The following is a 27,038-nucleotide window of genomic DNA, read 5'->3' as shown; positions in this document are numbered from 1 at the left end:
ATCTGGGGAGATCCCTGATGGCCTAGTAGTTAGGATTCCAGGCTTTCACTGCCATGGCCCACGTTCAATCCCTGGTCAAGGAACTGAGATCCCACAAGCCGTGTGGGGTGGCCAAAAAAGAAAGAGAATTGATTAACCCTTCAATTAAAAAAAAAAGATAATAAGAAAAAAGAATTCTGCTCAAAGTAAAACATTGTTTAACAAAACTGTTAACTGCTCATCCTCCCCAAAATTAAAAAAAAAAAAAAAAAGACATCTGATAATGGACTGTTACCCAAAATATACAAAGAACTTTTAAAACTCATCAATAAGAAAACAAACATCTCAATTTAAAAACGGGCAAAAAACCTTAGTAGACACCTCACCAAAGAAGACATATAGATGGCAAGTAAGTATATGAAAAGATGTTCCATGTCACATGTCATCAAGGAAATGCAGATTAAAACACCAAGATGACACTACACACCTATTAGAAATGTCAAAATCCAAAACACTGAAAGCACCGAATGCTGGTGAGGATGTGGAGCAACAGGAACTCTCATACATTGCTGGTGGAAACACAAAATGGAACAATTACTTTGCAAGACAGTTTGGAAGTTTCTTACAAAACTTTATTATCACACGATACAGAAATCATGCTTCTTGATTTTTATGCAAAGGAGTTGAAAACATATCCAGACAAAAATCTGAACATGGATGTTTATAGCAGCATTATTCATAACTGCCAAAATTTGAAAGCCACCAAGATATTCTTCAGTAGGTAACCAGATAAACTATGGTATATCCAGACAATGAAATATTATTCAGTGCTAAAAAGAAATGAGCTGTCAAGCCATAAAAAGACATGGAGGAAACTTAAATGCATATTACTAAGTGAAAGAAGCCAATCTGAAAAGGCTACACACTGATGGTTCCAACTATATAACATTCTAGAAAGGCAAAATGATGGCAACAGTAAGAAAATCCGTGGTTGCCAGGGGCTGGGGGTGGGAAGCAGAGGGATAAATAGAACACAGAAGATTTTAGGGCAGTGAAAGTACTCTGTTTGATACTATAAAAGTAGATACACGTCATTATACATTTGTGAAAACCTGTAGAATAAACAACACCAAGAGTGAATCCTAAAGCTTGGACTTTGGGTGATAATGATGTGTCAGTACAGGTTCATTGATCGCAATAAATGTACCACACTGGTAAAAGATGCTGAAAGTGGTGAAGGCTATGTGTGTGGGTGCAGGAAATATATGGGAACTCTGTACTTTTTGCTCAATTTTGCTGTGAGTCTAAAACTACTCTAATAAATAAAGGCTTTTTTTTTTTTTTTTTTTGCGGTACGCGGGCCTCTCACTGTTGTGGCCTCTCCCGCTGCAGAGCACAGGCTCCAGACGCGCAGGCTCAGCGGCCATGGCTCACGGGCCTAGCCGCTCCACGGCATGTGGGATCTTCCTGGACCTGGGCACGAACCCGTGTCCCCTACATCGGCAGGCGGACTCTCAACCATTGTGCCACCAGGGAAGCCCTATAAAGACTATTTTTAAAAAATGAATATTAAGAGCTAATAAGAAATCCTCAGAAACATCCTAAATATCATTCTCCAATGTAGGCTGGCACTAAAACCAAAGCAGTCATATTCAGAGGGTCCTTGAACTTCTCATCCTTAAGAAAACCAGCTAGTACTGCAGAGGTGATCAAATGTACTGATCATTTTGGCAATTTACTTAATAATTGATAAACCATTATTACATCTACTTGATAGTCCCCAAATCAATATATAATTAATTCTAGAAATGCTAGGCATATGCTATCTACCCCCTTTGTACTATCTCCCTTCATTAAAAGGAAATTCAAAATAAAATAAAAAAAAAAAGACCGGAACAACTGAAAAATAACAGCCCAGCTATGAAAAGAGATCTTTAATTTTAGTGTTGATTCAGCAAAGATTAAACAGGCTCTTCCAATATCTATACCTTGGCTGGTGGAGTTCTTTAGGTTTTGGACAAGAAAGCATTTAATATCTTTTAAAATCTAGATGATTGTATTCAAACTATAACAGGACATGTTCACCCAGTTGTTATAAAATCTTCTCTTTGTTTTTTGTTTATTTGTTTTGGCTTTTGAGCTATTGGGAATATTTGTACCAATGGCTGTGTCAAAATGTCAAATCATTCCATTTTACCACATAACAACTGCAACAAATATCCGTGATCCTTGCCTTATCTCTTCCCCGACTCCCCATTGACTATCGTGATCCACACAAAGCTAAAAGCTGCCTTGTTAAGATGTAGAAGTACTCGCTTGTACTACAAAGTAATATACAAAACAAAAATTTCTCAGTAATTCTACCCTACTTCATCACTGATCCCTTCCTGAAAGACAGAATGTTGGCAATGGGATAAGGCTCAGGAATGGAGTGAGAACATCATTTTCTACAGGTTACTTAATAATAAGATTTTAAAAGATTAAATTTTAATTATTAAAGCCATGTAAAAATGTTCCCAAATCACAATTTCCATGTTGAGAAGCCTGGTGCTCTAATCAGACTTAACACAGAATTTGGTATTTCTACCATCTCAGTTTGTTCTCTGTTCAACTGATAATATTTTTGAGGTATTTAAAAGAAATGAAATAACTTTTAATTATTGCATATTTTAAAATATGCAACTTTTGTGTTGCATATTTTATTACGTATATGGCATTAATTCTTGCTCTGAATTGAAAGCTACCATTCTATCACTCAATGCCTTAAGCAGAGACTACCATTAGCATCTTGAGTGAGAAAATCAGACAATACATTCATGTCCTTTCCTAATCCACTTCTGCCAGAGGAGGTTCCAGCTCTCTTACCTTTGGGTTCTTGTGATTCATCATCACTATCCGAGCTATCATTACTCACAATATGCTTTGCTGTAATATTTTCTGCAGAAAGAAAACAAAACAATTGAAGAATCTCAGGTGTCAAGACTCAAGATGAAATTTACTGTAAGGAAGTAATTGTAGCAAAACCACAGTGACGTCTATTAGATTTACTTGTATAAATCTAGATCAATTTAGTAAATCTAAATGTCTTAGTTTTACTAGTATTTTCAAATTTCTCATTTGAAAGCAAAATTTCTCAGGGTATGAAAAATTAGTTTAGAATTATTCATACATGATTTTAAAGGGGAGAATTTTTATTTGTTTATCTTAATTCTGACAGAAAGAATAACTTGATTATATAATTCTTATTATATCAAAAATTTTTTTCTTCAGTTAAATATGTTGAAATGATGTTTATGAAGGTCAGTACAGGGTAAAGCCAAAATTTACAAGGGGGCCACAAAATTGTTTCATCAAAATGAATGAAGCTACTAATATATCTTTTGATTTTAATAATACTGAATATTGTCTATTGAAATGTCTGTTTTGGTATCAGTTTGTGCTTCCTCAGAACATATTAAGAGAGCAGTTATAAAAACTAAAATAGAAACCATAAATCTGTAAAACATAACTTATCTTTTATCTTATGTATAGCATAACTTATCTTTTTTCAAGTAAAAAGTACCCAAATTATGGAGCACACAAACCATTTTATAATCAACATTTGTAGAAAAATCAAAAATGTTTTTGGACATGTACATGAAATCCTTATCTGTAGAGTGACTTTTTTTCCTTCTGTTAGTCAATAGAATTTTTTTTTTTTAATCCTAAGAAACTGACTCCAAATTTATAACTTTCAGTAATAGAGAGCCATTTGGGCTTTTAAACTGAGAGAAATATAGGTATAACATTTGGTTTCCCCATATTATGCTCCAATTTACCTTAAAGTGTGTCTTTGAAAGAGAGGAAAACAAAACAAACACCACCTTTGAACACCACTTTAAGAGGTAGACTTTAGTCAGCCAGTGGATGAAAGGGTCACCAGGAGTCCTCAGATTCCCCTCAGTCATCACTCTCGTCTCATTTCTGGAAACCCTTACCTAATCTGAGGTAACACGCATCCTGCTGGCCGGTGGTTCTCAAGGACACAATATTCCCCTTAAGTCTGACACACAGAGAAAGTAAATAAGCTGCCAAACCACTGGTCTCAAAGGGGATGTCTCACAACAAAGAATATTCAAGTATATTGAGTATAAACATTCTCCTTTTCCTTGGCCGTCAGCCATTGTCTCATCCACCTTCAGATGTGTTATTTCAGTCCTATTCTCTTCCTGCCTTAGAAGGAAAAAGCAGCGAACCCTGGATTTATCTGGATTATTTAACACAGAAGAACACAGAGAAGCAAGCCTCATAAGAGGTGGTACTTCTGTTCTTTTTCTCTTCTTTTTTTCTGAACTCTTCACATCTTAGAGAAGAGTTAGTTATTCCCACAGTTAGAGTTGAGAACAGGTTATTCATCTGGGATGTAATGTTCATTAAAATAAATCAAGTCAGAGCTTTTCAGCATTATGCACTTTGCCTTTCAGTTACCCTTAAGAGCATGTGGCTCTGTAGTTAAGGTCAGAGAACACTCAAAAGTTCCACCAACCTTGGCTGCTTATTCACTGAGTGATGCTCGGAGGACAGGAGCAAGTTCAAGGACAAAGTGCCTTTTTGGTTGTTTTTATTTTTATATTAAAATCTTTGGCTCTATTGCAATCATAAGATCACTTCTCCATTATTTACTAAGAACCACCCCCAAATATTAAGGACTATAGCAAGTTACTGCACTTAATATAAATATCACATATCTAAAGTCAATTCTCACAGGAAGAGTGATCATACTACTTATAAGCCAATTTGTAGTACATTAATTAAAGTACAATTGTATTTTTGTTTTGCATATAAAGCTTAATTAAATAAACTGTCTGCAATAACTAAGGATGGCTTGTCAGAAAAATCCTATGGTAAGTTTTTTACATGCAAGTATTCTTCAGATAAATTGATTGTTGAGAAAGTCATTTATGCTGTTCCGTTAACTCGCCCTCAAATAAATGTGTGATACTTCACACACAGAGAAGACGTAGCAGGTAGGTAGTGTGCTGATAATCTACAGGACCCTTCTCCCCAGCCTCAGCTAGGCTGGCCCCAATTTCAAATTTAGCATCTCCCTGCTCCATCCCCCCGCCAGTCAAAATAACCATAACAAATTTAGTGTTGATTGAGCTACAGATGGCAAGACATTTAGGAGATACTGAATGCATGTTTTGTTTCGTTTACTTTAAATCAAATTTATTCATTAAAGAAAACATATGTTTCTATGGTATAAATATTATAACAAATGAATACTGCTGGTCCTCAATTGAGTTCGTCTACTTTTTCAAGTTTTGTAAATATTATTTTTAATTTATTGTGGGCTAGTGAGTTAGATTTAAAGAAAATCATTGGTGATAATTTATTAGATGTGATTTGAAACACTTTTTCCATCTTTTTTGGTATGAATAAGCTGTGAGAAGTATTTAAGAGGTAAATGAACTGACAAGCGTGAATTGAAGGGTTATACTGCGTTAAACTGTTGTTGAATCTAATCTTCAAAAAGCTACCCTTATTGATAAAAGGAGTACAGATCTTCCTCAAATTACAATGGGGTTATGTCCCAATAAACCCACTGTAAACTGAAAATTCTGTAAGATGCACATGCATTGAATACATCTAATCTACTGAACAGCACAGCTTAGCCTAGCCTACTTTAGAACAATTACAGTCTTTATGACGATTTAATTTTCTCTCAACATACGTGTTAATGAAATTTACCAATATAGTGTAATTATTATCAATGTAAGCATGTTTTTACAATACCTAGTTCTTCTTCCATTGTGGAACCTTTACTTTGAGAGCCAGAAACTCCCAAGACTCTGTTGAACAATATAGAAAAGGCACTCCCCCAGACACCTAAAATAAAGCAAAAACAGAATAACTTAGAATGCACAAGGATTTAAAACAGTCAAACAAACTCATGGTAGATTTTTATCACTTACCCATTAAGAAATGCAAGGGGTTTTCTTCATACTTCTTTACAACTGTTCCCATAAAAAATTTACTTCCAAATAAGTCAGGAGCCATAAAAGTACCATATTTAGCCATGCCAATCTCATATGGACTAAATTCAACCCAATCTGAAATCATTTTAAAAAATGCAATCCATTAATAGGGAAATACTACAGAGATGTGCACAAAGATTACTTCAACATTGTCATGATTATTCTCATTCATTTATTTAAAATATTTTTAAAAAATTAACCAAGTGCCTATTATGCATATGGCATTGTATAGGAGAAGTTGGGAGGGGAAAGCTTACCGATGAATAAAATGAGAACACAAAGGATCCCTTAAGTTGCACAAATTGAATATCTTTTCACATTTAAAAACTGAGACATCTTTTATAAAGTCCATCTTAATTCTAAAGAAGGGAAAACTTTAGACTCAGTTTTAAAAATGCTGGCTCAGATGTTTAAAATCTGTGCAATTTGGGATAGATTACTTGTATTCTCTGTGTTTTAGTTCCTTAATCTGTAAAATGTGAATAAAATCAGTAGATAGTTTGTAGAATTGTTGTGAAGATCTAACGAGTTAAGAAACTTAAAGAACTTAGAAGAGGACATAGCACATTCTAATCACTCAATAAACAGTAGCCACTATTATATTTCATGTATTCCTGTGGCTATAACTATGCCTAATAATCATCTGAATCTTAATCTATCCAAAAAAGAATTCCTGGTTTTTGACTCCATTTCCTTGCCATTCTCTGTCTTCCCCTGTTTGGTAAATGGTATTACTTTTCATATATTCATACCACTACCCATACGTTAGAATTATTCTTCATGGTCCTCTTTCTCTTATACCTCAAATACAAAAAATCAAGTTCTGTAGGCTCTATGGATCTCCACAATAGCCTCTTAAAACTTTCTCTATTCCCCTACTATCTTGTTGATACCCTGTAGCCAGATGGATTTTTAAAAATATAAATCACACCACACCAGTGCCAGATGAAAGCTTTCCAATGGCTTCCCATTACACTGAAAATAAAAACATGGCCAAGAAGTCCTCATGATGGTCTGGCTCATGCTCCTTGTCTGACTACATATCTTAACCAATCTCCTATCACATTTTGTCTTACTTATTCCACTTCAGCCACACACCCTCTTAATGTTCCTCCAAGAGACCAAGCTCATTCCTGTCTCACAGCCCTTAGGCTTGCTATTCCCTTCTGTAACCATAAGGCTTGCTCCTTCCTAACTTCAGTTCAAAGTCTTTGTTGACCATCTTCTATGGAGTCCCACTACCATGCACCCCTGCCTAACCCCAAACTCTCTGTCTGCCTTTTTTTTCAGTTTTTCCCTTTCTAAAATTATTGCATGTCTATAACCCTTTATCCAACAATCCAAAATCCAAATAACTCCAAAATCCACACTTTTTTTTGCTATTCGTTTGGTAGTAAAAGCCGACCTGAACTCATTTTGCAGAAAAACCAGTCTTGAAAAGATGTGAGGCTTAATCTTTAGATATCCCATGGAGTGTGAATATAAATACATTCCATTGGAGAAATCACTCTACTTGATTGTAAGACCCCAATGGGGGTATTATGTAATATATAGTATATTTCTTAACTTCAGAATCTAAAATATTCTGAATTTTAAAACATCTGTCCTCAAAGTTTTGGAAAAGGAATTGCGGATATGCATATATTTATTATTTACTCAATAGTATAGGTTAGAACATTCTACTTTTGTGAAACAAGTTATAAAATCACAATTGTGATGAGAACACATTATAATTCATGTCACATCAAAGCCAAATGGTGTATATACCCTTCATGACAAAGTGGTGTGTTTTATAATGACTTACATGGAGTTGGTGAGACATGACTAGCAATGAATCAGAGGCCATGAGGAAAATTTCTATATCACTGTGAGTAATTTCTTATCTCTGAATTTCACATCCCTCTCCAGGGTACTAAAGGGTAAAGACCTCCTGGTTCCTACTCCTCTAGCAATCTCTTCTTGATTAATGTTGAGGTTTGTGTACACAGTAATGAGAGACATTCTCAAGAGGCAGATTTGCTCTCTAATCCTCACTGAAGAACTCACTATGGTACTTTGACTACTATTTCTCTGCTGCTGATTCCTACATTTCAAACTTGACCCTCTCTCCGGAGCCTCCATCTACTCATTTCCATCTTCCTGTTGTGCACTTACGTCTGAGTATGCTGTCATCACATCCTGCTCCACTTGCCTGGAAAGGAGCTCATCACCTTGCTTCCCAGTCAAGCTTACCTGCTTCTGTAAATCACACTATTACTGCCCAGAAAAAAAATTTATCTTAACTGAAATCACTCTTAAACCCACTCACATCAAATCCATCCATCGCACATTTCATTGGTAACCTTTAAGCTTTTCACATTCATCTTCTCCTCTCTTTCCTTATCAGTTTCTCTCTAGTTCCAGGACCTTATTTAAAGAAACACAGTAATATCACTGCTTCCAGTTTCTTTCTTACCAATCTACCCATATGAATCACCGAAATACTTTTTTTCAAAAACACTATTTAAATAATTTTATTGCCTTACCAAAAATCATTAAGTATTTCCCATTATCATAACTGAATAGAAACATTTCTGTCTGGAATTCAAAGCTTTCTATAACTTGGCACTAATGGTTTTCCCAAATACACCACTACTCTTCACCAGTTCACGCATGAGACCAAGGCTAATGTCTCTTTACTGCTCCCCAAAATGTACCTTTGGCTTACCTTCTGAACATTTTCTTACACTATTCACACAAAGTTGACTTTTCACCCCCAACTGATAGATCTTTCCAAGTTTAACTTAAATCTGAGTTCCATCACCCTCATGAAGTCTTTCTTATGACTACACTAAATCTCTAATATCTTACAATTTATGTCAGTTCTATATACTCTAACAGATAGTAGTATTCTATGTGTATGGCTTACTAATGTTTCATGTTTTATTTTTGTCTTGTCAATGAGACTATAGACTTCTTGAGGAAGTACTATATTTTTACTTCTATAGCATCTGTTAAAGAACTTAACATGATGTTAAGTCTATAAATTGTGCTCAGTAAATGCAATTTACTGACCAATGGAAACTTTAAAATGAAAGTTTGAAATCCTACTAGAAATGTAGTGAAGTGGAGGAGCCAAAAATATGTAACCATTTAAACAACTAATATTTATGTGTTTAAAGCCTTCAAAAGGGGAAAGTGTTTAAAACTTTTCTAAGAGGGAAGAAAAACATTCTCTGGTATTGTTGAAGTAAAGCTGATAAAACTTCTGTAAGGTAGTTTGGATCTTTGACTGTTTATAATATAATTCAAATAATATTTTAACTTTTTTCTTGAATGTCCATTTTAATCTAAGCAAATTTAAAGGCATAAAGTATAGACATGTCTCCTTTTTTTTTTTTTTCCCCAATAACTCAAGCTACTCAAACACTCATAACATGCCCCTTTGAATGTCTTATCTGGGTACAAGATCAACATAACTAACGTTTGATGGTTTTGTCCAACTCTGTTGGAAGAAACAGCTTGAACCTCCTCATCACAGAAACTTAACAATGAAGGTTAATGGGGTTTCTCTCATGTCAGTAACAATATTGAAATTAGGCAGTTGGCCCAAATCAGACACATCCAAGTTGAAAGACTACTAACTGCACATAAAACAGCCATTTCTCACTCTAGATGAATCCAAAATATTCACTCGCTGGAAATATTATTTATTCTTTAATTATTGTAGTCAGATTTTCTCTTGAGAATGGCTGCTGACTAAAACGTCAGAATAAAAAGAGACAACTGTGAAAATGCCATTAACAATCGTAACAGTAACAATAAAACTATTATATTTTTATGTCCCTTTATCATAGTCAGTATTGTCCCTATCTCATGCAATTGGCTTAATAGCTCTGTAAGATAAAACTGATGTTTATTAATACCCTTCTTTTTAATAATGAGGAAAATAAGAATCAGAGAGATTAAATGACCCATCCAAGGTATTTCAGCTTAGAAGTAAGACAAGCCTTCCAAATTAGTTTAATGCTTGTTTAACTAAATCATAATGCTTCTGGGGTAAAAGAAGCCTTTTTTGGCTATGCACAAATTTGACTGGCATGCTAGTGGTATTTACCAACCAATTTCCAAGCATTCCAAGACCTCATAAGACAATAGCTATGGGAAAGCAAAAATAAAACAAAACAAAACCAACACCAACAAAGAAACAATTTATCATGGCCCTTACTTTTCATGTATGATAGAATCTTAACTCTCCCTATGAACTCCATCACAAAGTGTGGTTCCTCATTGCTGCTGAGTATGCCATGGTTATCCGACACTCTTACTGCATGCCTGAAACCCCCATCCAAGAATTAAATTTGCCTTTCATATACAAATTCTATTCATCTTCAGACCTTTGACTCTTCTCATACAGCTTTCATAGAACACTCCACATTGTTAAGATTTACTGAAACTTGATTTGGGCCTGCAATTGTTTTAAGTACTTTACATACTTTATCTCATTTATTTAGCAAAATACTATAAGGAGAGTCTCATCCTCATTTAACAGGTGAGAAAACTGAGGCTAAAAGGTGTCACACAACTTGGTCAAGGAAACAGTGCATAGTAACATTCTGTTCTCTCTTGTGCTTTAACTTCTTTAATAACTATTGCAAATTTCTCAAACATATTATCAGGTCTTATAGAAAAAGGGCAATATACTGTGGAGGGAAGGGGAGTTCAAGCTCAGCACCTGGCATACTACCTTCTACATCATCAGTACTCAGAGAAGCCAATATTTTTATAAAAAGAACAAAGTATTTCAAGACCAATTCTCAGCTCTGCTACTTACTTTCTATGTGGAAATGGGCAAATCACTGAACCTTTCTGAGGTTTTTTTTTTTTCTGTGAAGCAGAGCTAAAAATACCTCCTTCCCTCCCTGGGTTGTAGTAAATATTGAATAAGACAGTAAATATGATAAGTGCTTTCTGAAGCATGAGAAACATTTTAGTCAAGATAATTGATAAACACTTGTTGAATGAATGAATTCCAGGTACACTGCTTTTATAAACTATTCAAAATTCTAGCTTGACAGTAGTCAGTTGAAGAAAAAGTGAGACTTGGTAAAACTGCACAAGAATTCTAGATATAAATCTGGTAATTACTTGCCATTCACAATGATTTTTTAAGCTCATGGTGTGACTGATGTCACTGAGATACTTTTCCTAAAAATACAATGAACTCCACTAGCCACAGTCAGAAATTCTATCACACTGCAGACTAGGACTGGCAGTGGCCTGGAGAAGTACGAAGTCACATCCTTTTAGAGCACCCAACAAGAAACAGAGCTACAGAAGAAACAAATGTTTACATCTGAGATTTAACAAAATGAGGCATTTTTTTCACCAGCTGCCACAAGTACAGGCTAGTACTTTTAAGGTGCTGAATTATAAAAATTAGAATAGTGTTTTGAATGATAAACAGATACCATGTTACCCAATTTAATGAACAGATAAACAGCAAACAAAAATATATGCCTTGCCTAAAAGCCCTAGACATAGTATTTTGTTAAAAATCCTTGAGAAATGAATAATTAAAATTGAATATTGATTATATTCATGATTTACTTTTATATCGTCTTTCCCACTAATTTGAATGAAGATATACTAGTAACTAGTTTCATAGGATAGTCTCTACAATCAGAAAATCATCTAGCTTAAAAATTTCTTATATTTTCAAAAGTTTTTATGTTACAGAAAATATATTAAAATAAGCAACTAAAATTGCTTATGAACTTCCTCTAGAGAAAATCATTAGGAACCACAGTTCAAAGTTTCCAGGAAATGTTTTGCAAGAGGAAATTCCATACCTGCAAACATCAGCTCTGAGACATCGGGTTTGACATGGAGACAGGTGAAAAGAGGCAAAGGGCACTGTCCAGTATTGACTTTTTCCTTCAAACTACTCAAGGTGGTGTTCATTCTCTGTCCACAGAAGAAAGAAAAGGTTTTACATATACAAACAGATACAGATTTTAAAAAACTATGTAAAATAGTACTTCCAATCAAGACACAAAATTTTTGTAATAAAAATAGTCTTACTAAAATAGTCTTATGACTATTTTCAGGACCTCTGATCCTGAAAAACAGCAAAAAGTAAGCTCTATGGAGGTAATTACCTTCATTCTAAAAAGAGCCATACGTCTCAGGACTATATCGACGTTTGGTAGCTAGGGAGCCCAGAAGGAATTGAGCCCCCAGATTCCCTGGCACAAACTCTACCCGCCCTGTTTCATGTTCAGATAAAATGTCGCTCTGTTGTCATGTGTCGAATGGGTTTCTTCCATGTGATTCACTCCTTTTTTTTCTGACTCTCTCCAGGAAAGCTCCATTCTTCTTCTGCTATTTAAATATTACTTCTATTCACCTCTTTATCTAAAAGAGATTGCTATTTGGGCAGAATGGGCAGTTAAGGGTTAAAATGTGTATTTTTCCAAAGAAAAGGAATAAAAAAGTATTTCCCTATACATCAAAACTGACACGTAGGGAGTTCCCTGGCAGTCCAGCGTTTAGGACGCTGCGCTCTCACTGCCGAGGGCTCGCGTTCAATCCCTGGTCGTGGAACTAAGATCCCGCAAGTCGCGCGCTGTGGCCAAAAAAACCAAAAACCAAAAACAACAACAAAACTGACACATAGTTAGAATAAATTAGTAAGCTGGTAAGAACTAATGTAATGTAGGATGAAACGTATTATAGAAGAGTTACGTCTGGCAGGGAGTATGTACTCAGTACATGTTGATAGGATAGGTGAGTCAACTGACTTTTACAAAATGTATCGTATTTTGTTTTATTTAAAACATTACGATATACATCGTTTTCTTGTATTAAAAGGATTGTAGACTGAGCCAAGGCTTACATTGTGAATTAGTGTTTCTCCTATTAACATCCCAAAGATATCAGTAAAGGTGACAGGTTGTCCAGAGCTTTTCTTCTTCCATAAAGACTCAATGTATCTTTTAATTTTCTGTGGTGTGAGAAGTAAAAGAGGGTTGTGGCTAACACTTTTCATTAGTTCTTCATTAATCTCCTCTGGTCCTTTCTCTGGAAAATCAGGGTGAGAATATAAAGTTGACATGTACCTGTAAAGAAGACAAAAGACAATCAGTAACGATAAAGGGCATCACACAGTAAGTAGTCTCCAAAGAAAGCAGTCATCTTTGTCATCAGAAAATGAAAGAATAATAGAAATAGTTGGTTAACTAATTTTCTGATTGAAGACATTAACTCATTTAAGGAAAGGATGCAACAATCAGAATACAGCTGGTCTACAACGGAAGTAAAGGAGAGGCCTCAGAGGAAACACTGGACTTCTCCTGCACAGTCCAGAGGAGAGGATGCCCTATTGGGCCAACTCTTCACTGTCTAGTCTCCAGGAATGGGTATCCCTAACAGACCATGAGAGACTGATGACACAACACACTGAGAGCCATGTAAATAAATTGACTTGCTGGATATAATACTAGCCAAGCAATCTGATAATTTGACTTTCCATTATGATTATCTATAGGTAGAAAATGTGCTGTCCAAACAATTGTGAATGCCTAATTCTCCTGACAATTGTGTGTGTGTGTCCATTGGCCTAGATAGAATCCCAAGCTTTGCCAACTGTAGGTCTCAGAATTTCTGAGCATACAGATCTAATGGTGAAATCATGGAGAGGAGTAGGTCTGAAAGATAAATGCTTTCTTGTGAAGATTCTTGGCCAACAGCCATTTGGCCGCCTCTAGTGATGCTGGAAATCACCATATGCCTTGGTATGTGATATTTAGACGGTAAACATTAAGTTATGATCCTCCTGGGAACCAATATCTCTAATATTGTAGCTCTCAAACTAAATATTAATTATTAGTTTACTTATCTGTCTCCCCTAATTAGTTGTGACCATCTGCAGGGAAAACTTTGCTTATTTATCTTTTTTAGTCTCAATGATTAGCAAATTCCTAGTATACGACAAGCACAGTATATTGAACTGTTGAACTGAGAGCACAAAATAATGAAAGAAATACTCTACCACTTCACCCAACCAAAGAGAATGTAGCACATATTTAAATCTCCTGTCTTCTTGACATTCATATCAAAATACCACCATAGTGATTTATCTTCCCTTCATGGAGGGGAGAAAACTAACTGTTATTGAGTCTTGGTATGTTCTAGGCCTGTGCTGGCTAATTGCTCGTAAGTTGTTGTCTTGAAGACTTGTGATAGCTTTCAATTCTTCTATTTTAAAGATAAGCAGAGGATTGATGAATTTAAATAACATGTTCATGGAAGCAACCTAAGTGTCCATCAACAGATGAATGGATAAAGAAGATGTGGCACATATATACAATGGAATATTACTCAGCCATAAAAAGAAATGAAATTGAGTTATTTGTAGTGAGGTGGATGGACCTAGAGTCTGTCATACAGAGTGAAGTAAGTCAGAAAGAGAAAAACAAATACTGTATGCTAACACATATATATGGAATCTAAGAAAAAAAAAAAGGTCATGAAGAACCTAGGGGCAAGACGGGAATGAAGACACAGACGTACTAGAGAATGGACTTGAGGATATGAGGAGGTGGAAGGGTAAGCTGGGACGAAGTGAGAGACTGGCATGGACATATATACACTACCAAACGTAAAATAGATAGCTACTGGGAAGCAGCCACATAGCACAGGGAGATCAGCTCAGTGCTTTGTGACCACCTAGAGGGGTGGGATAGGGAGGGTGGGAGGGAGGGAGATGCAAGAGGGAAGAGATATGGGAACATATGTATATGTATAACTGATTCACTTTGTTATAAAGCAAGACTAACACACCATTGTAAAGCAATTATACTCCAATAAAGATGTTAAAAAAAAAAACTATCACAGAAAAAAAAATAACATGTTTACAGTTCCCCAATTATAATAGAACTCGAATTTAAAATCTGTCCTCTCCCCTGACAGCCTTTATTTTTTAAAAATCTTTAAAGTAAGATTTCAGTTCTTAGAGATCAAACTACTCCCACTACACATTAAATTAGAATTACTTGTTGGATTCAGACTTCTTTAGAGACAAACTGAGAATAATTAAAACTTAACAAATGAAGAGTGATGACAGACCTAAAATGGAACACATGCTCTGCAAAAAAAAAGTAAACATTCTTAAAAGATCTTTATTATATAAACTGGATTCTTAACATTTCTCACAACATGAGATAATGATAAATCAGATAGACTTACTCTGAACTCAAGCCTGGTATAATCACCAAATATCTATTAAAATTACAGCTGAGATTGCTAGAAAGATGCAGAGTCCATCCATTCCTATAGTTATTCCAAGGTCTACCACACGATTCATCTAGATGAACAAAGATCTGATTCTGGACCTCATCATGCTTTTCAATAAATGCACACATTGGTGTAATGATACTGGTTTACATTTAAGGATACAATAAAAATGGGAAAATAAAACTTCTTTTTGAGTCTCTAAGTAATCAATTCTGGAACTATTCAGGATATATTTCATTCTTTATGAGAACATTAAGAAATTCTTTACTGGTCTTAGTATCAAGAATAATTTCTATACCCATGGATCATTGGCTGGCCCTTAACTTATTAAAAATGTGCATTATATAACTGCATAGTTTGGATTTTGCCTTGAATTCTAGAAACCTGAAACCAAAGTCTGTGTCTCATGCCTCCCAAAGCTACAGGTTATAGAATGAACTTTTAATCTAGTTTCTAGTTTTATACATATATATATTACACACACACAAACATATACTTTTTTCCACTTCTATCTTTATTGTATGCAATCCAGTTTTACTTTATTATTAAGATACATCAAATCATTTCCTTAATGAAGCAGCATAAAAATAAGGAAAAGAATCAAACAAACAATGTCAGCAGAAATCAATTTAGCCACAGAATTTTTTTTTTTAGGGTAGGTAAAGAGGAAATGATATGATCATTCTGCTATTGGAAGTTGTCATTTCTAACTGTTCAGCAGAATGATGTAATTACTCACATCTCATTCACGTTATTTAAGACTTCTCTTCTCCATCTATATTTAGTTGGTCTTTAAAATGAATCAACGTATGATTCTAACAAGTACCTCAGCCTCATGGATTTCCTCCAGCAAGATCTGGAGGCTCCTCTTTTCTCTTCCTTTCCTCCCAATGTTTGCCATTGGATCAAGACTCAGAAAATCCTTCCTCTGAGGTTCAGAGATTGCTCAAAACCTAGGAATCTGTGCCACAGTTTCAGAGGCAGATCATTTTAAGAGGTCAAGTGTATATGCATGTCAATCCAATTCTTTCTTTTCTGCTCCATGTAGAACGGTTGCAGTCCATTTCTGCTCTCCAAAGGTTGAAGTAAACTCATTCACTTGGGGAGTCTCTCTCTCCCCCTTTCTCTTTTTCTTTCCCTCCCATGAAACCATTGGCTCGAGTATACAAGCCCTATGGAAAGACAGAAGGACCTAGAATACCTCAACCATTTGCATTGGGGCTAATGTTCTCTGCTTGTTCAGCATTTATGAGCCCATTTTCCTTAGAAGTAACAAGTGTGAGTTGGACAGACATTTCATGACATCATTATGGTGACATCTAAGACTTGGATTTTGGCTTTGGTGACAGCTAAAGATGGAACAGCAGGCAATGGTCAATTTTCCTTAAATTGCTTTTTTTGCTTTTTGTTTGTTTGTTTGTTTCTTTGATTGCACCAAGGCAGAATTCAGCTATCATGAGCTTCTGTGGACATATTACCATCTAAAGCACACAAGCATCAACTCCGTAGTTAAGCCTTAATTTTCATCTCTTCACCAATAAGTGACTCCCAATTATACCAATCAAGTTTCAAAAATTAAGTGTCTTAGACATAGCAGGGCCTCTATAAATAATTATTGAATGAAAGGGTCTTCAATTTATTTCTCTATAAATCTGAAAATACTCACCTCTAATTTTTCAATATATTTATATGATGGGACACCTCATTCTCTCCATATGAATGCATTTTAGGCTAAGTATAAAGTTTAAAAAAAAAAAACTTTAAATTATGCCAGAGAACAAGGAATTCTCGGTTCACTTCCTGCCTCTAAATCACAGAGTCAAAGTTTTAAAATATCAGTGTTTGGCTCCCCAGGACCTTCCTAATCAGAATCTTCAGGGGTAAACATTTAGAATTTCTCTGCTTAAAAAAGTGCCAGAAGTGATTCTCATATGCAATCAAGGTTTGGAATGTCTTAACAAGACCCTCGACCTTGTGAAGCAAATATCCTGAAATCCTAAATAAATTCCTAGATTAATTTTTCCCCAAAGTGCAGTTACTTATGCAAGTCTTCATTTAGTCATTAAACACGTGACAAGTGGGAGAGGTTCGTTAGCACAGTCCTCACCTCAAACAACATATTTTCTCTAACATAATCTTGATCTTTTAGCCTATCATTTCTTACAGGCCAGCTCCTATTAAAATTGGTTTATTTTTCAATGTCCCACGAATTCTTCAGATGTTAAACTGAAAGTTTTCATTCTTGAATTCTTTTTTATAGCTTAATGAATTGGGTCCCATTGCCTATAGACACAGAGCTGCTCTCATTTCTCTTTAGACGGTAATGTCATACAAACACAGCAGTTGAAATCCAATAGCCCTGTGACACCACAAATGAGCAGCTGTGCTGAGGAAGAGAGTTGTGCTCACTGAGCAAAAGAACACAGGATTACTGTCACTAGTTCACTCAGGCCAGTTCTCCTGCTTGGCTAATTCTTACATTTAATGAATAACAACTATCATCCAAAAATAATTTCAGAAATAATTATCATAAAGATAGTAGCAATTATAAGAAAAGCTTTGGGCTCCCCTGGTGGCGCAGTGGTTGAGAGTCCACCTGCCGATGCAGGGGACACGGGTTCATGCCCCAGTCCAGGAAGATCCCACATGCCGCGGAGTAGCTGGGCCCGTGAGCCATGGCTGCTGAGCCTGCGCGTCCGGAGCCTGTGCTCCGCAACGGGAGAGGCCACAACAGTGAGAGGCCCGCGTACAGCAAAAAAAAAAAAAAAAAAAAAAAAGCTTTGTCTTACATAAAATTCTCTTTTGTGATCACAGAAAACTTTACGGGAGGTCCAAGCCTTCTCCAGATATTTCCATATTACCTAATTTGTGCCAGGTAATGGTCATGTATCAGCAGAATATAAAAACTTATACAACAGAAGAGTGTACTTTCTTTTTCCAAGTGTTTCTGACTTCCTTCCTTTGAACTTTCTACCTTCTCACCTATAGTGTTTGAGAGAAAATTGTTAATATGAATCATCCTGACCACCTTTTATTTTATCTCAGGAAGTGTCTCTTTTCTCCATGGTTAATAGCTTCACTTGTGCTTTTTATCTTGTCCTGTCCTGTCTCTGCCCGAATCTCTTTGTATCCAAGATCCATCTATTTCTTTATCTTCTATCTATCCCTCTACACTATTTCCATCACCTCAGACTTCTACAAAAATGCTCTAGTCTTTTATATTCTGAAAACAAAATAAAACATTTCCTGGGTCCTATATTCCCTGTCTTGAAATAATAGATGGCTCCTACTAAGGTTCACATTCCCACCTTTCTTTCTTTCGTCTCCTATTCATTTCTTATTTGTAATTTCATGATCAAAAGTGCCCTTCATTTACTTTATCTAGTAATTTTCACTAAAACCATGAAATCTCCAAACCCAGTTCTAAGCGAAGCTTCTCATAGATTTTTCCTCTATTAAAATACCCACTACTTTGTGAAGCACTCCCACACTTGACCTCTGCAAACTCATCTTCCCTTGATTCTCTTCTCTGATGGCTACTTTGCATTGTCCATTAGGGTTTTCTTTCTCCCTCCCTCCCTTCCTTCCTTCTTTCCTTCTTTCCTTCCTTCCTTCCTCTCTCTCTCTCTCTCTCTCTCTTTCTCTCTTTCTTTCTTCCAGTAAGTTTTTAGATGTTTTGAAGAACTACAAATTAAATTATTGATGGTAATAACTGAAGTGGTAGAAATTGGTGAAATTACCAAGGGAGGATGTGTCGATATAATAGAACAAAAGGTAGGTCCTGGAGGGAAGCTCATTTTAAGGAAAAAAGTAGTGGAAGTAGAAAAGACAGCTATGAGGAGAGAGCAATCAGAGAGGATGGGGGGGAAAAGGCATGGTAGGAGGGATTTGAAAGAGGGACAACTGAATGTGTGAAATATCTCAACTCCCAACTTCATCCTCCCTGACTCCCCCCAAAAAGTTGAGGAGAATAAGAACTTCAAAAGACACCATTATATTTGGAAATTATATGGCCTCTTGGTGAAAAATGATTGTAGGATTTTAGGAGTACATGGATTTTAAGGAAATAGAATAACTAAGAAAAGGCTTCAGCTCAGTGCTTTGTGACCACCTAAAGGGATGGGATAGGGAGGGTGGAATGGAGACTTAAGAGGGAGGGCATATGGGTATATATGTATATGTATAGCTGATTCACTTTGTTATACAGCAGAAACTAACACACCATTGTAAAGCAATTATACTCCAATAAAGATGTTAAAAAAAAAAGAGATAGGCTAATTCTAAAGTCAACTTCCTGCAACATTAAAATGTATACATTTAAAAAAAAAAAGAAAAGGCTAACCTTTGAGGAAATTAGACACTGAAGGATAGAGCAGGAATTGAAGGTGGCCTATAATATTTAAATGATTGGCCTGTAACATCTAAAATTCTCCTAATTACATTTTGTAGGACTTGTTTTCAGAACCCTGAGAGGGGATCTTAGATGTTTTCCCAAATCTATAACCAAAGCAATGACTGCAGCTCTAATTAAACACAAATATACACTATTACACCACTAAAATAGCACTCAAGGCCTGGTCTTTGTTGTTAGATGAATTTACGAAAGCAAGCTTCTTGCAATGTATTAGTCAGTGATGGACCACAGGGATCTAAAAACCAGTGAATACAGATAAAGAAAACTACCTGAAGACTAATAATAAAATGCTTGAATAGGTGAATTAATCTAAGGGTCCAAGTTTTTCCATCACATTCATATTACTCATTGAACAGGCAGGTGCATGCTCTTTCCTTCAAAGGAAAGGATAATGATGGGCTACAGCTTTCTTCCAAAAAGACTAATCATTTTGAGAGTACATACAAAGAAGGTGGCAACCATGGTTCTAAGTTTTTGTTTTTTAGTTAAAGAAACTGGTTCAAAATATTTAAGAAACTATAGACTCTTTAAATATGAATCTCTATGTAGAACAGGGGTCCCCAACCCCCGGGCCGTGGACCTTAGGAACCGGCCATGCAGCAGGAGGTGAACATTAGGCGAGCGAGTGAAGCTTCATCTGCCTCTCCCCATCGCTGGCATTACCTCCTGAACCATCTCCCCACCAATGGAAAAATTGTCTTCCATGAAACCGGTCCCCAACCTTTTGGGCACCACTGATGTAGAATATATAGCTGTCCAAGAGAAGGTTCTGGTTTAGTTGAAAGAACCTAGAGTAGGGGATCGAAATCCTAAGTCTATATGTTGGCTCTGCTACTGATCTTGGACAAATCACTTGCCTTCTGAATCATGTGTTCTATACTTGAAAGATGAAGAAACTCATAGCCATCTCACAGGATGAGAAGACACAGAAATTTTAAAATATAGACATATATAATATATATTATTATATATATTGTAATTATATGATATATACTTATATAATACATATGTTATATATTTATGTATAATAAAATATTATAAAAGATAAGTTTTATCATGGCTGAGTGACTAAAAGGCCTTACAAGCCAATATCAGAAGTTCTATAATAAGGTGATACTTTTATTTGAGACATCTAAGCAAGGACTAAATATATGATTTTCAATATACTTATTATGTGAGGTAAGCAAACCAAAAAGTACATAGTATTGTCTTTGAAAACGTTTTATAAATATATTCTTGAAAAGACAAATCTACAGCATACAAATATTATACATGCAGATGCTTTTACTCTGTCTCTAAATTTAGCTGAGCTTAGATACATTTAAAGGATTAATTTCATAATTAGATATAAATCAGTGAAATTTATTGCATTTCTTCATTCAAAAGTTGTTTCCTTCTTCTGTATACTGAGGTATCTTGCATTTCATTCTATTTGCCTTAAAGAAGAAAATGAATACCTAGCGAATCATGTACTTAGACATAATCGCTGCAAGATTACAAATCAGTAAATTATAGGAAGATTAAATTAATTATGGGTGGAGTATGTTATTCCACTTCTGAGATATTTCTATAGAATTATTTCAATTGACCTATTTTTTTGTTTTATGTTTAACTACATTTTAAGTCACAAATGGGCTTAAAGGGAGCAAACTTATGACAACAGTCATCATTAAGTATGAATTTGCCTTAAAAAATATTTTTAAGAACAAATTACTGCATCAAGCTGGAATATTTCAGTAATTTGAAGTTAATGTCAGTTTTCTAAACCCTCATTTCTTTTCTAAGTTTCAGGTAGATAAATGCTAAGCATTTAGGATGATAAAACTAAGGTTTAAAATGTATACTAACCACGTAGATCCAGAAAGACCAGCAATGTAGGTAGTGCAATCTAAAATTCCTGATTCATACAATGCCTTCATCACACCGGAGAATCCTACCATGGCTCGGAAACCCCCACCTGAGCCCAGTATGGCCACCACAGGCACCTGGAATGATGAAACACAGAGATCATTTGTAAAGTAAAATCATAAAATATGTCATTTTCATTTCAGTTTTTCTATGTCCCACATTTGGTAACAAAGAATTGTAAGTTCACTCATACCTTGATAATATCTAATTGTTAAAAAGAAGAAAACAGGGCTTCCCTGGTGGCGCAGTGGTTGAGAGTCCGGCTGCCGATGCAGGGGACACGGGTTCGTGCCCCGGTGTGGGAAGATCCCACATGCCACAGAGTGGCTGGGCCCGTGAGCCATGGCCGCTGAGCCTGCGCGTCCGGAGCCTGTGCTCCGCAACGGGAGAGGCCACAACAGTGAGAGGCCCGCGTACCGCAAAAAAAAAAAAAAGAAGAAAATAATGTTTCACTTAAGAAAATCAAGAATTAATGTCTATTAGAAAGCAGATATTATTAAAATAGCCAACTAACTCTGATAGTAACAACAATAGCAACAACAATCCTTTATATTTGCTTGACTCCTTGCAGTTTGGGGCTTGCTTTTGGGTGTAGTTTTTTTTTAATTTGATCCTCTCAAAATTGCTATAAAATGAGCAAAAAAGTATTTGCTCATTTTTCAGATGGAAGTTCTGAAAGGCTGCTATTACTTGTATAAGATCTATTAGCTGGTAATCTGCAGTTGAGTAAGCATCTTGCCTTCTTGGTCCAGAATTCTTAGCACTCCTTTATGCTGACCCATTTCAAAAATATGCTGTTATTTAAGCCATCAAAAAGAACTTAATCAACTACAAAAAAAACCTACAAAATTTATTTCTTCATTCTTTAATTCATTCATCAATCTGATTAAGTGGTCTCTATGTTTCAAGTATCCCCAGGGTGGATCTGGGGAATATAGTTAATTTAAGTGAGGCAGAAATGTAAAAATAATTATGACAACAAGAAACACAGGAATAGATGATATTCACTGAGCTCTTATTATCTGGTAGGAACTGTTAGTATTTTACAGAAATTGTCTTATTTAATCTTCATAAAATCACTATGAGGTTTCCATTTTACAGAAGAGGAAACCAATGCACTTAAAACCAAGACCTTGAAAACTTTTTCAGGGTCATGCAATCAATAAATAGCAGAGTTGAGTCAAGGGTCAAACCCCAGGCTCCTGGTAGTACACCTTACCAAAGTCAAATGCTACAGGCTGGCAGTACATGAGGTCTAGAAGATGTGGTCAATTTCAGTCAGAGGGATTGGAGTGGTGGAGAAAGTTTCACAGACAAAGAAGAAACCTGAGCTTGATGTTAAAGATGCAGAGTTATTCCGTAGGGAGAGATGAGGGCAGGGAAGGAGGCTGTTCTGGAGATGGGAGAAGCATAAGCCATGAAGAGTTTTTGCAGTAAAACAGGCTATCTGTAACGTGACTGAAATGCAAGGGTGTTTCTTTGAAGAGGGAGATATTGTCATTTTCCTTGTGGTCCTGAAGCATTATTGCCTAAGAGAGCTGGTTGTTTCCCTATACCCAGCAGTTCTCAAAGTGTGCATAGTTTTTAGGGGGTCCACAAGGTCAAAACTATTTTCATAACAGCAGGAAGATCTTATCTTCCTTTTTTTCATTCTCATTCTCTCATGAGTGTACAAAGGAGTTTTTCAGAGACTACATGATGTGTGATATAGCAACATTTGAATTTAAAAGCAGATATGAGAATACACCTGCATTGTGTTCCCAGCACTTGGATCCTGACTCTTGGGTGTCACTCACCAATGTGATAAATATATATATACACATACACAGAATCATTATTTTAGAACTAAAAAGATGAAAAAGGCTATAGAATTCTTTCATAGAGAAAGGGAAGTCTCTAGAGGTTAGGTCTTATTGGAGGTAGAACAGTGAATAGCAGGACACCTAGCACTAATTTCCAAATTCAGGGCTCTTCTCTGATACTCAGTGGCCATCAAATCAGATGCAAATTGAAGACCTCATTAATGAAAACACAGTCTACCAGTTCAGTGCAATGCAGCAATTTAAATGGCTTTGAACCTGTGTATGTTCAGATGAACAGAATGCTCTCGAACATAGTTTTAAAATTGTAAATAAAGTAAAATATATAAGTTCTTAAAAACTTCTATGGAGAGGGAGGAAAGCTAAGATAGGAAACTAAAGTGGGTTATACAGTGGGCGAATGGAGTATAATATAGTATTAATATTAAGAGTAGTTGTAAGGAAGGCAGATTACAAATTAGGAGAAGGAGGAGGGATTTCGATTAGGCCTTGAATGAAGGCTTGAGTTTATAGGCAATACAATAATAGTGATAATAATAATAATAGTAAACCATTTATTGTTACTATGTGCCAAACACTGGGCCTAAGGTCAGGCCAAGATAGGCACAAATAAGAAAGGGTATGTGATTTTGAGATGAAAAGACCAGCCTTCTTATTGCAGCAGGAGTATACTAGGGAGTTGGGAAAAATAAGACTATGAAGGGCTTTAAGGGGAAAAGAAGTCAGAGGGGATTTTAAGCCTGTTGATTTGGTTACTTGCAACACTAACATTAAACCCAATACAAGTCAGGTAGTTCAGAGTAAAAAAATTCTTAGTAACAGATTACACTGTTTCATTTCAACATATAACACACAACCTGTGCTATTGTTCAGAGAGAGATTTCATAAGAGAAGTTGGAAGATTGAACATAAAACCTCTTTAATCCTGAGAAAACAACTCCCCAGATGTCCTTCTTCATGTGCCAGTAGCCCAACACATACTTATGGATGACTATTTTACGTTAGGAATTTTCTGGAAACAGCCCCTTATTAAACCGGGATTCATGTGTTATGTAACCCATTGTTTTCATTATTGCTTTACACTAATTCTTAAAGAGGGTTTTCAGGTAAGATATTTAAGTCAGAAATTTGGGTTGCTATCAGAGGAAAGAAAGTGTCATACTATTTGTACATAAAACTTGAATAATGAAATAACTGAATGATTGTATAGATTATAATTTATCCTTTATTTATTGCACATGAATTAATCTGTTTTTATGCATCATTTAATTTTCACAACTCTATGATATATATATTATTACCATTTTATATGTATAAATTCTGGTCTATTTCCTGTTTTATTTTTGCTTGCAGGATCTTAGTTCCCCAACCAAGGATTGAATCCGGGACCCAGGAGTGAAAGCCCAGAATCCTAACGGCTAGGCCATCAGGGAACTCCCTATTACCATTTTAAAGACAAAGGAACTGAAACACAAAGAAGATAATTTTTCTGCTGTCTCAAATCTAGAAAGTGGTTTCTTGCAGATTTAAAACCAGGTTTGTCAGACTCCAAAGCTTTTAATTCACTCTGCTCCATTCTATCTCTGAAAGCTTCCCCTACAACTAGGGGGACCTAGGTAAAGAAAATCCTCTTTGGACTCTTTACTTATGTGTAAAAATATTGGGTAGAATGAATGAACTTGAAGCTTTTTGCTACTGGTAGCATTCTAGATTCTATAACTCATACAGAATATGAATTGTTAAACTATAAAATTATAAATGTTTATTAACTATAAAAAAGAAAGGGAAATTAGACTTATGAAGAAAATTTATTTCATTTAATCTTCTCATCCTTCATTGGGAGATTGGGATTGACATATATACACTAATATGTATAAAAGAGGTAAGTAATAAGAACCTGCTGTATAAAAAATAAATAAAATTCAAAACCAAAAGATCTTCTCATCCCTCAAAAATCATTATTATTTTCATGTCTCAGAAGAGGAGGTATGGAGTGCACACATATAATACCTTGTTCACATCCAGATTGGTGATAACCAGGATGTGAGCTGAGGTGTCACTGACATAGAATTCATGCTCTTTCCTTTTCCCCATTATTCAGAAAGAAAAGAGTAATCTTTATCGAGAGAAACCACTTGACATTTAGCTAAATTACATTTCAGATTCATGTATCACTTCAGATGACAGCACAATGTTATGCAATAAACAGACTAACTTTGGATGTTTTAATAGTGATAGTTATTCTGAAATAACTTTCAAAGAATAACTGAGGACTTACAAGGTGCAGCAGTTAGTCCGGGCTTTAAATCTTAAAAAATCAAACAAATTAAAGTTGCCAAGAGTTTTTAGGTTATATTTAGATTTAAGTGCATCAATATTTGTGTATAAATGATATCAATGAATATTTCTCATACTTTTCTCATACGATTACAGGAAATGAATTTTTATTTACCAAATACGCTGTGTTTTGATTAAATTATCTTCCTGCATTGGCTTGCAGATATTATTAATTTCCTCCCTCACAAAAGAAAATTCTAAAGTGCTCAAGGATTTTTTTTTTTATGTTTTCATAGATTTTAAGTTCTGACAATTATATAAAGACTTTTGCCTCCCTGGTTCCTGTATTAGTCAGGGTTCTCCAGAGAAATGGAACCAATAGGTAGGTAGATACATATCTAACTATCTATCTAACTATCTATCTATCTATGGAACTGGATCACACAGGTGTGAAGAATGACAAGTCCAAATTTGCAGTATGGGACAGCAAGCTCCAAACTCTGGAGAGTCAATAATGCAGTTTTAGTCCAAACACCAGCAGGCAGAGACCCAGGAGAGCTGATGCCTCAGATGAAGTCCAAGGGTAGTCTGCTGGAGAATTCCCTCTTGCTTGGTGAGGTTGGTCTTTTTGTTCTATTCAGGCCTTTGACTGATTAGAGTGGGGCCCACCCACATTATAGATGACAACCTGATTAAGTAAATTTCACTGACTTAAATATTAATTGCATCAAAAAACATCCTCCAAGTTGATGCAAACTGACCATCACAAGTCCACCCCTTCTCAACTCGGCAGCCATATACCTCTCCTTCAACCACACTTAATATCCAAAGAAAGACAATAACAAGGTCATACTCCTGGCTAACATGATACAGATATCCTGTGTACAACTGGAAATGCACTAATCCTTTCCCCAGAAAAGGATACAAAGTCCTTAAACAATGCTTATTCTTCACATTGATACTTCATAACTTAAATATGAATCTGTTTTTGTATTTCTGTGTGTACATGCACACACACACGCACATATTCATAACAAACTAAGGAAGAAATACTCATGGCAAACAGTCTCATTTCCGTAACTGGTCATCTGGTCATAGTTGGTATTTATAGCTACCTTCTTTCACTATCCATTCTGTATTTTCTTTGCCTTCAACAAGCACCTCAGCTGGTGAGTAACCAAACCTTCATTCCTGAAGGGTCTGGGTCATTAGTAGTCCTTCCTGGATTGGGTTCTTATAGTTTTCCATTGACTTAACTCATGGCATGATAATACTAAGAGACACCACAGAGGATCTCTTGTATTCCAGACATCCTCTTCATTACCTCCACCTGAGAGGAGGAGCCCA

The 27,038-nt window shown here is 35.7% G+C and overlaps 1 protein-coding gene across 4 annotated transcripts in view; it reads right to left on the bottom strand.

The window, feature by feature from the left end:
* Positions 1-27,038, bottom strand: part of PLA2G4A (phospholipase A2 group IVA) — a 160,799-nt gene that overhangs the window by 32,758 nt on the left and 101,003 nt on the right. For all 4 annotated transcript variants that reach the window (XM_067728953.1, XM_067728955.1, XM_067728954.1 and 1 more), the window contains 6 exons: positions 21,535-21,671; positions 12,874-13,096; positions 11,828-11,942; positions 5,934-6,071; positions 5,755-5,847; positions 2,845-2,916 (listed from right to left, as the gene is read on the bottom strand). In XM_067728953.1, the coding sequence (XP_067585054.1) occupies positions 2,845-2,916; positions 5,755-5,847; positions 5,934-6,071; positions 11,828-11,942; positions 12,874-13,096; positions 21,535-21,671 (778 nt within the window). The remainder of the gene's footprint in view (positions 1-2,844; positions 2,917-5,754; positions 5,848-5,933; positions 6,072-11,827; positions 11,943-12,873; positions 13,097-21,534; positions 21,672-27,038) is intronic.

The sequence above is a fragment of the Pseudorca crassidens genome, chromosome 2, assembly GCF_039906515.1.
Source record: "Pseudorca crassidens isolate mPseCra1 chromosome 2, mPseCra1.hap1, whole genome shotgun sequence".
Taxonomy (NCBI): domain Eukaryota; kingdom Metazoa; phylum Chordata; class Mammalia; order Artiodactyla; family Delphinidae; genus Pseudorca; species Pseudorca crassidens.
This window is presented reverse-complemented; position numbering and strand designations above follow the sequence as displayed.